The sequence below is a fragment of the Protopterus annectens genome, chromosome 1.part0, assembly GCF_019279795.1.
Source record: "Protopterus annectens isolate FY-2018-M chromosome 1.part0, PAN1.0, whole genome shotgun sequence".
Lineage (NCBI taxonomy): Eukaryota > Metazoa > Chordata > Ceratodontiformes > Protopteridae > Protopterus > Protopterus annectens.
Genome location: NC_056725.1, coordinates 1,935,557,919 through 1,935,574,142, shown reverse-complemented (window position 1 = coordinate 1,935,574,142; position 16,224 = coordinate 1,935,557,919). Strand labels below are relative to the sequence as shown.

The window sequence follows — 16,224 nt, the reverse complement described above, 5'->3', positions numbered from 1 at the left end:
GTTTGCAACCCATCTAGTGACATAGGGGTTTATATTTAAGCTGGTGAGCTTATCTATAATGCCCGAATGGGGTATTGTATCGAAGGCTTTTGCGAGGTCCAGGTAGGCTGTGTGGACCACCTTCCCCTCGTCAATGGCCTTGGTGACTGTTTCAAAGAAATCGACCAGGTTTAAGAGGCAGGATCTGCCTTTAACAAAGCTGAACTGGGTACGATCCAGTGTCTGTAGGTCCCCAATATCTTTATTTATAAGGTCCATGATGATCCTTTCCATAGCTTTGCAGACCAAGCTACTCAGGCTTATGGGGCGATAGTTTCCATGATCCGTTGAGGCACCACTTTTGTGGAGAGGGACCACCGTTGCTGTACGCCACTCTTTGGGTACATATCCTGTAGTAAGGCTGAGACTGAACAGTAGTTTTATGTTTGGGTTTAGCTCTTCTTGGAGTTCATGTAGGACGCAGCCCGGGACACCGTCTGGTCCCATTGATGCTGTGTTTTTTGCTTTGGAGAGGGCGGCTCTTACCTGAGCATCTGAGATGTCAGGGGGGCAGCACTCTGCTGGGATAGATATTTACCCTTTTGGTGGGGAGTGGGGGGGGAGTTTGCACTGAACCTGCCCACTAGGATGTTGGCAATGTCTGTGGGTTTGGTGTATTTATTGTCATTTTTGACTAATTCTGAGCATATCTGGGAATTCCCACCCAGGTTCCTAACATAACTAAAGAAAGCCTTGTGATTATCCTTAGTGTCCTGTGCAATTTTTCTCTCAAAGCTGGCCTTAGACGATTTTATGAGTGCCCATAGTTTTTTGCTAATACTGATCAGAGATGCCTTCCCTTTTTGGGATTTTGCTCTATCATGTAGTAGCTTCCTCCTTCTATTGTATAGTTTGTTTATGGCTGGGGTCCTCCAGACAGGACGTCTGCCTTTGGAGGATTGGGTCTTGGTTTTATTTGGGATTGCATGATCCATGCATTCCTGAAGGTGTTCATAGAATGCGTTTATAAAGGATTCTGCGGTCTGGGCCGTATTTTCCAAAGGCCCGGGGGCTTTGAAGGATTCCACCTCGGTTTTGAGGAGTGTGAAATTTGCTTTAGAGAAGTTTTTCACTGTGGTTTTCTGGGCAGGGGGTGGGGTCTGGATGTGAATATCCAGTGAGATTAGTTTATGGTCTGATCTTACCAGTGAGGGATACACTTCTGGTCTGGAGCATAGAGTCCCCATGTTGGTGATGATCAGGTCCAGTATGTTTTCCCCTCTTGTGGGAGTGGTAACAAGTTGTTCCATAGCATTTGAGTTTATAACTTCTAGGAACCTTTGGGCTAGGGTGATGGAGCTAGAGTAATGCTCCCAGTCTATGTTTGGGTAGTTGAAGTCGCCCAATATAGGTTCATAGGTTGGTACTAGGCTATCAGCCCTAGGGCCTATACAAGCCTAGCCATAACAATTCCCTGGATATTTCTTCCCACACTATTTACTTCCCTGGACCCCTGTCTAGCAGGGCGACTGACGTGATCCCCGGGATGAATTTCCTTTCTCCCATCCAATCGTCAAGGTTCCTTTTGAAGAGGACCAAAGAGGCACTCTGCTTGACATGTATGGGCAATCTATTCCAGAGTCTGGGGAGTCTCTGGGTCAGGAACCTATCCCTCCAGCATGTTTTGTTTATTGTGATGACAAGGTTTAGCTCCCTGGAGCGTGTGGCTCTGAGGGATTGGGATTTCTTTAAGTGTAGCATGTCCAACAGCTCTGGGTTTGACATGGCCTTGTATGTTAAGCAAAGATCGCCTCTGAGTAGACGATATGCGACAGAGTATAGCTGGAGTTTTTTAAGGCGGTCAGCATAGGGCATCTGCTTTAGGCCTGTGATTCTTTTAGTGAGGTATTTCTGTGGCCTTTCCAGTTGTTGCAGATGTCTTGAGAGGTACATACCAAACGGGGCATTGTACTCTATAATGGGTCTAATGAGGAATGAGTACAGTGGGACAATGACCTCCTTTTTTCTGGATGAAAAGCCCTTAGTGATGAGGTGTGCCACATAGAAAGATTTCCTGACTGTTGTGGCGATGTGGTTATCAAAGGTGAGACCGCTGTCCACCTGTGTCCCTAAGTCTCTTATCACACTTTCGGTGTTTAGTGTACTGCCACCTATATGGTAATTCACGGATACATGTTTTTTTCCCAAAGGGGATAACTATACATTTCTTGGCATTGAGCTTGAGCCCATGGCTCTGGTACCAAGCATCTGTTTCTGTAAGGCCCTTTTGTAGAGTATCCACATCATTTGGGGATTCAATAATGGTTCCCAGTTTGCAGTCATCTGCGAACTTTGTTATCCAGAGTCCCTTAGTGTTGGCCTGTACTTCAGAGAAGTAGATGCCAAAAAGAGCGGTCCCAGGACTGAACCCTTGTCACTTGTCTGGAGCTGGATTTGGAGTCGGCTACTTTTACAGTGTGGGTTCTATCAGTAAGCCAGTTAGCAACCCATTGGGTGACATAGGGATTAATGCCCAGCTTAGTAAGTTTATCTATGATTCCAGAGTGGAGGATGGTGTCAAAGGCCTTGGCAAGGTCTAGATAGGCTGTGTGGACCACCTTACCCTTGTCCATGGCTCTGGAGACTGATTCGAAGAAGTCAATCAAGTTCAGGAGACAAGATCGGCCCTTCACGAACCCAAACTGGGTGGGGTCCAGTGTTTGAAGGTTGCCAATATCTTTGTTTATAAGTTCTATGATAATACGCTCCATGGCCTTGCAGATAAGGCTTGTCAGACTGATGGAACGGTAGTTTCCGGGATCCAAGGTGGATCCCCCTTGTGGAGTGGGATAACTGTAGCTGTGCGCCACACAGTGGGCACGAAACCTGAGGTGAGGCTATGATTAAACATGACACTTAGGTGAGGTGCCAGTTCATATTGTAGTTCATGTAGTACACAGCCCGGGATGTCATCTGGTCCCATGGATGCTGTATTCTTAGCTTTGGAGAGTGCGTTTTTTACCTGTGTGGCTGTTATTACCGGAATTTGGCAATCTTCCGGTTTTGAGATGGGCCATTTAGGGGGTGAGAGGGGGGTGAAGTTGGCACTGAATCGATCTGCCAGGATATTGGCAATATCCTTGGGATCAGTATATTTAATGCCATTCTGTTTTAGGTCAGAGCAGATCTGAGCATTGCCATTTAGATTCTTGACATAGTTATAGAATGCCTTGTGGTTGTCTTTGGAATCTTTGGCAATTTTATTTTCGTAACTAGCTTTGGAGGATTTTATGAGGGATCTCAGTTTCTTACTGAGGCTGGTAAGGAAGTTTTTTGCATCCTGGGATTTTCCTCTTTTTCTACAACAGTTTCTTCCTTTTGTTGTAAAGTTTGTTTATGGCAGGGGACCACCAGATTGGCTTCTTTTTTTGGATGAGAGCATCTTGGTTCTATTTGGGATAGCACGATTTATGCATGAGTGGATGTGCTCGTACAGTGCCTTAGTGTAGGATTCAGCAGTTGAACTTTCAGCTCCCGTCTGCATGGGTGTCATGAAATTTGTCACTTCTGACTTGAGTAGCATGAAGTTGGCTTTGGAGAAGTTTTTTATGGAGGTTTCCTTACTGGGGGGTGGGGGTGGGATGTGGATGTTAAGGGTGATTAGCTTATGGTCAGACATGACTAACGGTAAGGTATAATGGTGTTTGGAGAGACCTTCATATTTTCCAGTGTTCTCAGGAAGGTCGAGTGGAGTTCCTGGGTTTGGGAGGGTGGTCTGTAGCAGGCTATAAACTGGAAGGCAGTTTTACCCACTGTTAGTTGCACATGGATAGTCTCTGATGCTTCGTGCTGTGCCACCAAACTGGAGGTGTGGGTATCTTTGACGAATATTGATACTCCCCCTCCTTTTGTGGTTCGGTCCAAGTTTTGGGGCCAAAAAGCATGGTATGAGGTACAACATGGTAGTGCTGAGGTGCTCTCGGGAGCGTTGAACCAGGTTTCTGTTACTGCACAGATATCGATGTTCTCCATGCTAAGAAGAGTTTCAAGTGCATGCATCTTGAGGTTTAAACTTCTGGCGTTGAGTAGCACTACTCTTAGCTTCTTATCCCTTGTGATACCTATGGAGGTGGGTTTGTCTTTTGAGCCTTGCCTAAAAAAGGCACTATGGGGGTAGCAAGAGCCTTTGCCAATATCCAAAAGCCCAGGGGTGACAGGTGCAAGCCGTCCCTAGCGAAGTATCGTGGCTTGTCGAGCATGTCATCCCAGGCTGACAGGCATTGGATCCCCTTTGAATGACACCAATACTTAAGCCAATTGTTGACATTGATCATCTTGTCTTCATATTGTGGCATCAATCTTGGTGAGGGTAAGATGCTACTCAAGGTCAGGGTCATACCGGCCTGGGCTACATGCTCAGAGAGCTCCTCTATGTCTCTTTTCATGTATTCCAGGGAGGTACGTCTCAGGTCATTCACACCAGCATGGACAATGTCATATTTGTACTTGCCTTGGAGTGACCTGAGTGCTTGTGTTATGTGGCGGATCCTAGCGCCCGACAGGCAGCTCACCGTAACCTTCTCCTTGTTCAGCCTGGTGAGCGGGACGTCAGTGTGCCTGACGATAGAGTCACCTATTACAAGTGTATCAGATGTGTTGTTTAGCCTTAAGGGCTGTGACTGTTCGGCACACTGGCTTTGTGAGCTATGTGTTGCACGTGTTTTGTTTTGGGGTAGCGGTTGCTTGGGTGTCTGCTTTGGAGGTCTCTGCTGCTTAGGCAGATTTTATTTAGAGCCTCAGTATGTTTTTGTGTGTTTATGTGTTTGGTTTGCTGTCGTGGTAGGTCTATGTGAGACTGGAATTGTAGTGAGTGTGGTTTCCTTTTCCTCCTGACTGGTTACGCTAGTACTGAGTTGAGAGAGCTTAGCCTCCAGATTGGCTATATGGTTGCATCTCTCACATGTGTTGGAATTTGTTGGGAGGAGGAGAGGGTTGTCTGTGTACATGAGGCAGTTGTAACATTGCCTCAAGATTCCCAGATTCACCAGCTGGACAGGAGAGGAGATTGACAACTGACCTTTGGACATGCTAGAATAGTATTGGGAATTCCTTTATAATTGAAAAAAAAGGGCCAATGGGGAACGAGGTACTCAAGGGGAGTTTGTGAGGGTGTAGTGCTTTTAATTTTTTAGTGCTGACTTATATAATTGCTTTAGTGAGCAAGTGCCAGGTAACTTAAATGCAATGTGTTACAGGTAACTTAAATGCAAAAACGACAAACAGTAACTTTCATTCAAGTGAAACAAGGAAATAAGTACAGTAAGCAATGCAGATATCACTAGGGATCCACAGATCTTGACTTCTTCAGAGCTGTATGGGAAGTAAAAACACAAGTTTAAATAACATAATGTCACCAGAGCTGACCAATCATGGATCTTTACATCATCTTCCACTAATTAACAAATAAATCACAAAGACAAAACCATGATGTAAACACATGTACCACATATTAAATTACTTAATATAAAAAACTAAAAATAATATTGTATCACATATAATATACTCTAAAAACTTTATATAAAAAAGTGATAACAAAAATATATATGTGAAACATTTAAATAACAACCAGCAAGCATTCCTATAAGGCCGTTGCTCTATATTTTAATATTAGTAAAACTGCTATATTGTCATTTAAACCTGGGGGAGATGTGGCATTAAATCTAAGTTGCCATTTGATCTCCATGTTTTCAACTTTTAATTTATCATCACCACCTCTTTCACTTGGTAATACCCGATCAATCACAAAAAAGATGAATTTATTGAAATTAGCACATACTGTACTGTGAATATATATAAAGCATTGTGTATGTTTTTAGAATGTATTGCCCTCACATGTTCAGCTATTCTGTCCCTTAATCTACGAATGGCTTTACCCACGTAGAAACTTTGACAGCTGGTGCATGTGGCAACATAAGCTAGCATAGTAGTGTTGCAACTGCAGCTACCTGGGCAAGATAAAATACGATCATAACCAAAGATGGAAACATAGGGACCATCATTAATAAATTTGCAATATTTGCATGCTCCACACTTATACATGATGGACCCCCCGTTTACTTAATTTAGGGCCTTCAAGTATATTTTTTATGTTTCTACCTCTAAAAACAATCCTTGGCATAGGTCCCAGGGTAGCCCTACTTGCTTCATTGAGACCCATCTGCTACACATTATTAATGGCTGTCACTAATGATGGGGCAAGATGGTTGTACCTCAAAACCAATGGACCCACATGTTTTGATTCATCATTTATGGGTGTTTTTGATACTTCAAAACATTATATGGGCTGACATGTCATGCTTTTCTTACTCATTACCTCATGCCTAACTTTCAATAGTAATTTTAGGGGATAACCCCTTTCTAAAAACATTCCTACCAAGTTGTTGTATAACTCCTCTTTAAAAATGTTGTCATCACTCACAAGTCTGGACAGTCTAACCATCTGTCCTTTTATAATCTCCTTCTTTTGATGAGAGGGATGACAGCTATCAAAATGTAACAGAGAATTAGAAATAGTTTTCTTCCTGCAAATGTTGCTGTGTAGTTCACTACCTTCCTTGGTCAGGTGGATGTCAAGAAAATCTATTTTCTCGGGATGCTAAGAACTAGTGAATTTAAGGAATGAGGTAGTATTATTCCAAAATTCAACAAAAATCATGTCTCATGTTCATTAGCTTTCCACAGAATCAAAATATCGTCCAAAAATCTATTATATAATAGAATATTGGACATAAAATGAGAGGGAAAAATGAACATCTCTTCCCAATATAGGAGCACTAGGTTGGCAAACACGAGAGCACACTTGGCTCCCATTGCCTCCCCCGAAACTTGATGATAAATTTCCCCCTCAAAACTAAGAAAATTGTTTTGAAGTATAAGTTCCATAAGGTCAACCAAAATATTTATCCAAGATTTGTCAACTCCATTATTCCTCAACAAACTCTCATGGGAAAAAACTAACTCCTCATTGTGGGGTATAACAGAAAATAAAGTAATCACATCAATAGTAAGAAAAGAAACAGCGCCAGATGTCCTAACAGCTCTAAGGTGCTCTAAACAGTGCCGTGAATCCCTGAGGATGTGTTCTACTTCCCACACAAAACGCTTTTAGTCATCTCATCCACAAACGCCGCAAGGGGCTCTGTTTTTGAGCCCCTTGTGCAACGATAAGCCTAAATGGTCGATTACTTAGGCATTTGTGAATTTTGGCAATCCCAAAAATCACAGGTGTAATAGGATGTTCAACAGTAATCCACCATTTAGGCCTATTGTTGCAGCAAGTATTGTTGCCATTAAAGTGAAGTTTTCTGTCTGTGATCGATTTTTGTTTTTTTATTTTTTCAGTTGTTATTAGTTTTACCCTCGTTGGGATTTTTTTTGGTTTCTTTAAAGTAGAACTATGTGTTTCTTCCATAATGTTTACTATACCAGTTGTCACTGTTTACATTACATTTATATATATACACAGATATATATATATATATATATATATATATATATATATATATATACACACACACACACATACAATTCCAATTAAATTGGAACCAATCATAAAACATTTACTCACAGTCAAATTATACGTCCATTCAACGCTGTATCCAAACTATATTAAGAGAGTGCCATGCGCTATTATGTCACTATGATGTAGGCTAAAACTTTAAAGATATATGCCCCTTTCTTAACATACAAACATAGCTAAAACCAAATCAAATAAATACTAAAGTTCCATCTATATAACTTTAGCATAGGCAATATCATAGATTCCAATACATAGCCCTCATCACTTTGGAAGCCCTCTCAACTTTAATACAGGCTTAACCGACACCATCTCATGCAACCTGGAGCCCTTATCAGCTCTGAGCTTCAAAATCCACTGTAGTTCACTCTTTTCTGTCCTGTTTTCCAAATCACCTAACCTATCATTCTCAACCATGATGTCCATCCCCATAAATTTAAAGTCATGCAGAGTATCACTTTCCATTATATGTCTAGCAAGGGTGAATAGTGATATTCTGTACTTGCATGCAATACACACGCTCTCTAACACGTTCCCTTAATGTTTGATTAGTATTTCCAACATAGAAAGACAAGCAGCACTCACACTCTGCCAAAAATATAGCTTTTCTAGTGGCACAATCCGCCCTAACCCTAAACATAAACCTCCGTTGTGCGGCCAGCTGGAAGAACAAACTGTCACAATTAATATATCTACAGTAACTGAAGTTATTACATGGAAAAGTCCCTATAATCTCACTGCATCTATCTTTCCTATTCTCAGGATAGCAAAGCATCTTTTTTAAGGACTTACGGTTCTTAAATCGAAAATGTGGTGTATCACCAACTACTTTTTTGATCTTCTCATCAGTTAGGAGTAGTGGCCAATGTTTCTTAAACACCATCTTAACCTTTTCTATATTACTAGTATAATATATAGGGACATTAACCAAATTAGGGGGCACTGACCTATTATCACCACTAACAATCAAGCTCTTCTGACATAACTGTACAAAGAAAAGGCAATAGGTGAATTAGTGGTACGAGCAGAAAATATATGAATGTAGCCAAAAATACATAAAATAAACTACTACTCCTATTTTTTTACTCACATCATCTACCAGAGCATAAACCCTCTAGTCAGATGGTGGGCCTCACCAAACACTCAAATGCCTCAATTGTGTCTGATAGGTATCAGCCTTCTGATTCATTAATTCTTTGCAGGTAGGTGTTATAGAAGAGGGGACATTTGCCATCATATTCACTGTCTGGCAGGTCACTATAAGTAGTTCCTCTCTCCTGTTATGTTAGTCGTGGGTTGCACAAGTTGACCAAGTCTCATTTCACATGGTACATGCATGTCCACTGAATACGTTAACAGAACTGATAACATCTACTGGGCATAGAAAACATATAGCTATGGAGGTGATATGCAGAACAACCCATGCCCTCCTCCCAAGGGAAACAAAACTAAATCACAGCTCAGCTCCTCTCTGTCTTTCCCAACATTCAGACTCAGACTTTTGTCTGAACCCAGAGTACTTGCACTGTAACAAAATCACAATTCCAAGGCCCAAGGGAGTTAATTTATCTAACAAAAGAACTTACCATATCATTTCATTAAAGTGGATTCCTGGCAGCTCATGTGTCAGGTTTTTTTTTTTTTTTTTTTTTTTTTATTACTGCTTTTACAATCTGAATGCTGAACAAATCAATTCAGCAATGCTGTGCAAAGTTTACAGCATCAAAAAAAAAACATCTATAAAAACAAGGCATGCAATAATTAACGGAACAAATGATGCAGCAAAGAAGCATGCCTGTGTTTAACATGACAGAGAAAGTAAATGTTTCTATATTCAAGACTGGCTGGCCCAACAGGGCTGACAGAAATTTAGATATATGAAGGTTTATAACTTTCTCTGAGGATTAGAGGTAAGTAGAGAGTGAAAGATGCACTGATAGAAGAGGCAATAAAGAAACAGTTAAAATATTTCAAAGCACTGTTCATGCAGTGTCATCTGGATTTTCAACATACTGTTCAGTGACTAACAACAGAAATTAAACTGATACAAGTTTAGGTTATCCACAAATTAACATGCTACCAACATAAGAATAATTGAGTCTTTGTGCAAGAATTTTTTGTGCATATGCTAAACTTTAATTCTACATACACATAAAAAGGCATCCATATTGGTAAAACAGCAGTTGTGTTAAATGCATCTGAGAAATCTGATGATGCAAAATCTACACAGGAATAATACCTTACTTTGGAATAAATTTGTACACACTCAAAGACTCCAAGTCTGGGCACAGGTATCTTTAGATCAGTGGATTAGAATGTAAATTCCAGTTTTCTTAATGTATCTAATATAAAAAATGTATGGCACTCCATAGGTTCATAGGTAGGTACTAGGCTATCGGCCCAAGGGCCTACATAAGCCTAGCCAACTAGGTTCCCTGGCTTACGCCACTCAAGAAAGTTATTTACCTGTGCCGCTATCGAGCAGAGACACAGAAGTGATCCCCGGGGTGTATTTCCTATTTTCCATCCACTCATCAAGATTTTTTTTGAAGAGTGCTAATGAAGAACTTTACTTGACGCAGATGGGTAGCCTGTTCCAGAGTATGGGAAGTCTCTGGGACAGGAATCTATCCCTTCAGCATGTCCTGTTTATTGTGGTGACAAGGTTTAGGTCCCTAGAGTGTGTAGCTCGGAGGGATTGGGATTTCTTTAGGTGTAGCATGTCCAACAGCTCTGGGTTTGACATAGCTTTATATGTTAGGCAAAGATCACCTCAGAGTAGGCAATATGCTACAGAATAAAGCTGGAGTTTTTTTGAGATGGTCAGTGTAGGGCATTTGTTTGAGGACACTAATCCTCTTTGTGACGTACTTCTGTGGCCTTTCCAGCTGTTGCAGATGTCTTCTGAGGTACATTCCAAAAGGGGCGTTGTACTCTATAATGGCTCTAATGAATGTCGAGTAGAGGGGAACAATGACCTCTTTTTTCCTGGATGAGAACCCTTTTATGATGAGGTGTGCCACGTACAAGGACTTCCTGACTACTGTGGCGATGTGATTATCAATGGAGAGACTACTGTCCACCTGGGCCTCAAGGTCTCTTATCACACATTCGGTGTTAAGTAGATTGCTGCCAATGTGGTAGTTCATGGGTACAGAGTTTTTACCAAAGGGGATGACACTGCACTTTTTGGCTTTGAGCTTGAGGCCATGGCTCTGACACCAGGCATCTGTCTCAGCGAGGCCCTTCTGTAGGATGTCCACATCATTTGGGGACTTGACTATGGCTCCTAGTTTGCAGTCATCTGCGAACTTCATTAGCCAGAGGCCTTCTGTGTTAGCCTGTACTTCAGAGAAGTAGATACCAAACAGGAGAGGTCCCAGGACTGAACCCTGTGGTACTCCACTTGTCACTGGTTTGAGGTCAGATTTGGAATCTGTAACTTTTACAGTGTGGGTTCTGTCAGTGAGCCAGTTGGCAACTCATCTTGTGATGTAGGGATTTATACCCAGTTTAGTGAGTTTAGCTATAATTCCAGAATGGGGGATGGTGTCGAAAGCCTTGGCGAGGTCAAGATAGGCTGTGTGAACCACCTTACCCTCATCTACAGCTTTGGTGACTGCCTCAAAGAAGTCGATCAGGTTCAGGAGGCATGATTTGCCTTTCACAAACCCGAACAGGGTGGGAGCCAGAGTTTGGAGATTACCAATGTCTTTGTTTATGAGTTCCATGATGATACGTTGCATGGCCTTGCTGACCAGACTCGTCAGGCTAATAGGTCAATAGTTCCCGGGATCAGTGGTGGCTCCCCCTTTGTGGGGTGGGATAACTGTTGCTGTGCACCATTCAGTGGGCACAAAGCCTGATGTGAGGCTATTATTGAACATGATGCTTAGGTGGGGAGCCAGTTCGTTCTGAAGTTCGTGTAAAACACAGCCTGGGATGTTGTCCAGTCCCACGGATGCTGTGTTTTTGGCTTTAGAGAGTGCATCTTTTACCTGCGTAGTTGTGATTACAGGGACTCTGCATTCTTCCTGTATAGATATGGGCCCTTTAGGGGGTGGGGGGGTAAAGTTAGCACTGAACCTGTCTGCCAGGATGTTGGCAATATCAGTTGGTTCTGTAATTTTCGTGGCGTTGTGCTGTAACTCAGAGCAGATCTGGGTGTTGCCATCAAGATTCTTGACATAGCTATAGAATGCTTTGTGGTTGCCCTTAGAATTAGTGGCGACTTTGTTTTCATAGCTACCTTTGGAGGATCTTATAAGGGATCTCAGCTTCTTATTGAGGCTGACCAGGGAGCTCCTCCACTCATGGGATTTTACTCCCTTTTGCAACAGTTTCTTCCTTCTGTTGTACAGTTTGTTTATGGCAGGGGACCACCAGATTGGCTTCCTTTTTTGGAGGATAGCATCTTGGTTTCATTTGGGATGGCACGATCCATGCACTCATGTAAGTGCTTATAGAGTGCATTTGTGTAGGATTCAGCAGTTGTAACTGTATTGTCCATCTGCATGGGTGTCATGAAGTTCACCACTTCTGTCTTAAGAAGCATGAAGTTGGCTTTGGAGAAATTTTTTATCGTGGTTTCCTTAATAGGGGGTGGGGGCAGGATGTGGTATCAAGGGTGATTAGCTTATGGTCGGATCGGACCAACGAGGAGTTGACTTCAGGTGTGGAACACCGGTCACGCATGCTGGTAATGACTAGGTCTAGGATATTGTTGCCCCTGGTGGGGGTGTGGATAAGTTGATCCAGGGCACTGGAGTTTATGAATTCCAGACAGCGCTGAGCTAAGGAGTTGGTACACGAGTAGTTTTCCCAGTTAATGGTGGGGTAGTTGAAGTCGTCCATCATTAGGGTTTTTGGTTGAACCCTAATATTTTCCAGTACATCAAGAAAAGAGGAGTGGGAATCCTGGGGCATGGTGGGGCATCTGTAGCAAGCTAGAATTTGGATTGCAGTTTTGCCCAGAGTTAGTTGCACTTGGATAACCTCGGATGCATTATGCTGAGCAACTAGCCTGGAGGTGTGGATATCCTAAATGAATATGGACACACCTCCACCTTTGGTGTTTCGGTCTGGGTTACATGGCCGAAAAGTGTGGTATGAGTTATAGCCTGGTAGTGCAGGGGTGCTCTCTGGAGCCTTGAACCAGGTCTTAGTCACTGCACAGATATCGATTTTCTCCATTTTAAAGAGTGCCTCAAGTGAGTGCATTTTGAGATTTAGACTTCTAGCATTGAGTAGCATTACCCTCAGTTTTTTGCTTGCCTGTTCCTGTTACGGTGGTGAATTTGTCATTTGAACCTTGCCTAAAAAAGGCACTATAGGGGCGGCAAGAGCCTTAGCCAGTAACTGGAATCCCAGAGGTGACAGGTGCAGGCCATCTGTGGCAAAGCATCCACATAAAGACCTTAGTCTTAACTGTTTTTGGAGAGTTTATACTGTGTACTGCTGCTGTGTTCAATAATCTGTGATGCCTCTTTTTGCTAATGAAAACATGGCAATCCTAGTTAATTAAGAGCATTGTCATATCTCTTAACTTCTTTGCTCAAGAATTCTGGACAAATACCCAGAAATAGGAACATTTTTTTAATATTACTCTAATTACTTAAAACGTTGATAGAACAAACGTTTTTCCATCAACATACAGTTTCTGGACCACAAGAAGTACAAGACTCAAATACCTGGCATTACTGACTGATTTTAACCCTCAGTAACTTACCAGAATTCAGAAATTTTACACGGGAAAAGGCAAAAATAGGAAGCAAAATCAGGGACAGTTGAGAGGCATGTGTACAACAGCAAAGCATACAGAGCAAGACCACTGCACTTCAGAAAGACACCAACATGTAGTAACTTTGTAATATCCTTGTTAAATCAACAACATTTCACTTTCACTCACTTTCATACACTGCAGGCTGTTATACTTTGTGGAATACAAATGCCAAGAAAGGCAAGTAAGTGCACTGCAGAATGGCATGAAACTACTTTTAGTAGGTCAAGGTGGATAAATACATATTTAATACTTATCCCAAAGAAGTGAATCCTAGCTGTAAATCTGCAAATGAATACTTTATGAGCTACAATTTGGCATACCTCTCAGCTGTACAGCTTTTTGCAGAATCTCCAGATTTTTGGTCAGCTCCTCATTAAGTTTGTGATTTTCTGGATTTTTGTAGCAAATCAGAAGGGAATGAATTCACTAAATAATGAGTTATTTGAGTTTCAGAATTCATATCCTTCAGAAAAAAAAATGCATGGCAACAAAAGACCTTTTATTCTAGCAACTTTCTAAGTTTATAAGAGCAATATTTAAAATGTGTCCCTTTGTGCCCTCCCATTATTTTTGGCTTTGTCCAGATTTTTGTGCTAAGAGTTTGAAAGCTATGATGTGAAGCCAGCACAAGAAGAAATCAGGGACACACAAACACATACGCATATACATCTACACACACACACACACACACACATATATATATATATATATATATATATATATACACACACACACACATATATATTTGCATATATATTTATATATACATATATATATATAGAGAGAGAGAGAGAGACGCGTGTCTCTGCGTGTGTCTATCTCTGTATATAATACATAAACAACTGCAAATATACACACACACACACATATATATATATATATATATATATATATATATATATATATATATGTGTGTGTGTGTGTGTGTGTGTGTGTGTAAAACTCACTTTTAATAGTCCAATAAATAATTACAGTAGGTAAGATTTTAGTTAAAAAGTTACTTGCCTGATATCACAGCATCGCCATTTAGGTACAAGGTCATGCCAAGTATCATTAGGATGCCCAATGAAAGGATGTAAGGCCGCCTTCTTCCCCAGCTCGAGCGGCAGTGGTCGCTGGCTGAGCCAATGACGGGTTGTAGAATGAAGCCCAAAATGGGGCTGATAAGCCAGACTAAGCTGTAGAGACTCCTGGGTAGACCCACACTAAGTAGTACTGGTGTCACAAACGCCGCTTCCACTGCGTAACAAAACTCCCTTCCGAACATTGCCATGCCATGCATGACCAGGCGGCTCCTTGGCTGTTTGGTTGGCTCTACAAAACCAAATACTTCGGCATTCTGTGATGTATATTCTGAAAGTGTCGTCCGTACTTTATTTGGACTACTGTAGCTCTCCATACTGGGGTACAAGTACTGGTGAAGTGAAACTGGAAATCAAGAGCTCCAAGCCTCCAACTGAAAACCTCCTGTATTCTGCCCTAAAGCGGTATCAGTCCTCCCAGTTACTTAGCGAAACTATGGGATTTTTTGCTGAATGGAGAATAGAAAAGTTGTACTACTAACTTCAAATATAATGTGCTAATTCATGCTTGTAATAACCACGTGACAGTCCATTGACATGGATTCAGCTCGCATTCTTCAAAAGTTTTCTCCCTGGTACACTTGTCACGTGAGAAATTATTTCCAGTTTGTAGAAGAGTGGAAAAATGGTTACAAAACCTAAGAAAAAAAAATGACATCTTATGATGGACGCGTTGTCATGCAGCTTTGGAAGCATCAAATCACATTTACTTATGAGTGCTTCATGCACATCAGTCTTTTAGTATTATTATTAACGCTAGTATTATTACAATTCTCTGTGCAATTTAAGGAGCTATATGCTTTCCAGAGTAGTGTACATGGCCTAGTAGTATTAGGGATATCCGAAAAGTTAAATGTGGAAAAACAAGATGCAGAAATAAAATTAAAGGGTACTTTACTTAATGACTGTCAAATGTGGTTATCTGCTGCAAAGTTAACGTCATAAAGTCCAAAACCGTTCTGGGCAGTTAAAAGGTGGTTTAGCTGCTGTAAAGTTAACATAATAAAGTCCCAAACCGTTAAATGATTTAACAACCGCAGTTTAGAAATACAAACTTTAATAGAAAGAGCAGCAGTAGTAAAACTAGCGCCTGAAACTTTGAAATGGAGCACGTTGTCCACATAATAACCTGTAAGTTAAACACCAAGACCCCTTTTCCACCCATGTTGCAGGCGCCTAGGATAGAGTAAGCATTCAAAGCACCATGGATGACATTTAATTACTACAGCCATGCGTTGTATTGACCTATCAGCCAACTTCAACCAAATTATTTTATTGCTTAATATTCAACACAAGATTTTCAAAGTTCTTAATATTAAGGAGCAGTACACTAGAATACTTCAATACAAGGTGGCTTGCAGCTGTACACGTAACAGTACACCTCTTCCCCCTTTTTTAACACATTTCCATAAAGAAACAAACATACAGCAGGACAACTGTACGACATCCAAGTGAGGGTGGCTACCCTCGCCCTCCTCTCCACAAAATGGTGAATCCTACGTTCTGGCAAGCACATCTTGCAGGGCCCCAGTCGTAATACTGCTTGGTGTAACTCATTCTAAGCCTTTTAGTTTAAGCACTTGGGCTTCAGACCAGTTGTTTTACATTAGGAAGGTTTGTGGTCTGCACTGTGGTGGCAGGACAGGTAGCTTACATCCTTCTAAGTTGGGAACTGCTAATTGAGGGCTCAGTGTCTGTTATTCTAAAAGTGTATTAATTCTGTTTCAAGCACTTGGGCTTCAGGCCAGTTATTTTACATTAGAAGGGTTCGTGGTCTGCACTCTTGTGGGAAGAGAGGCTGGACT

General features: G+C 41.5%; 1 protein-coding gene across 1 annotated transcript in view; it reads right to left on the bottom strand.

The window, feature by feature from the left end:
* Positions 1 to 14,905, bottom strand: part of SLC45A2 (solute carrier family 45 member 2) — a 1,296,083-nt gene extending 1,281,178 nt beyond the window's left edge. Inside the window, exon 1 of the mRNA XM_044070238.1 lies at positions 14,343 to 14,905. Within this exon, the coding sequence (XP_043926173.1) occupies positions 14,343 to 14,736 (394 nt within the window). The 5' untranslated portion in view covers positions 14,737 to 14,905. The remainder of the gene's footprint in view (positions 1 to 14,342) is intronic.
* Between the last annotated feature and the right edge of the window lie 1,319 nt (positions 14,906 to 16,224).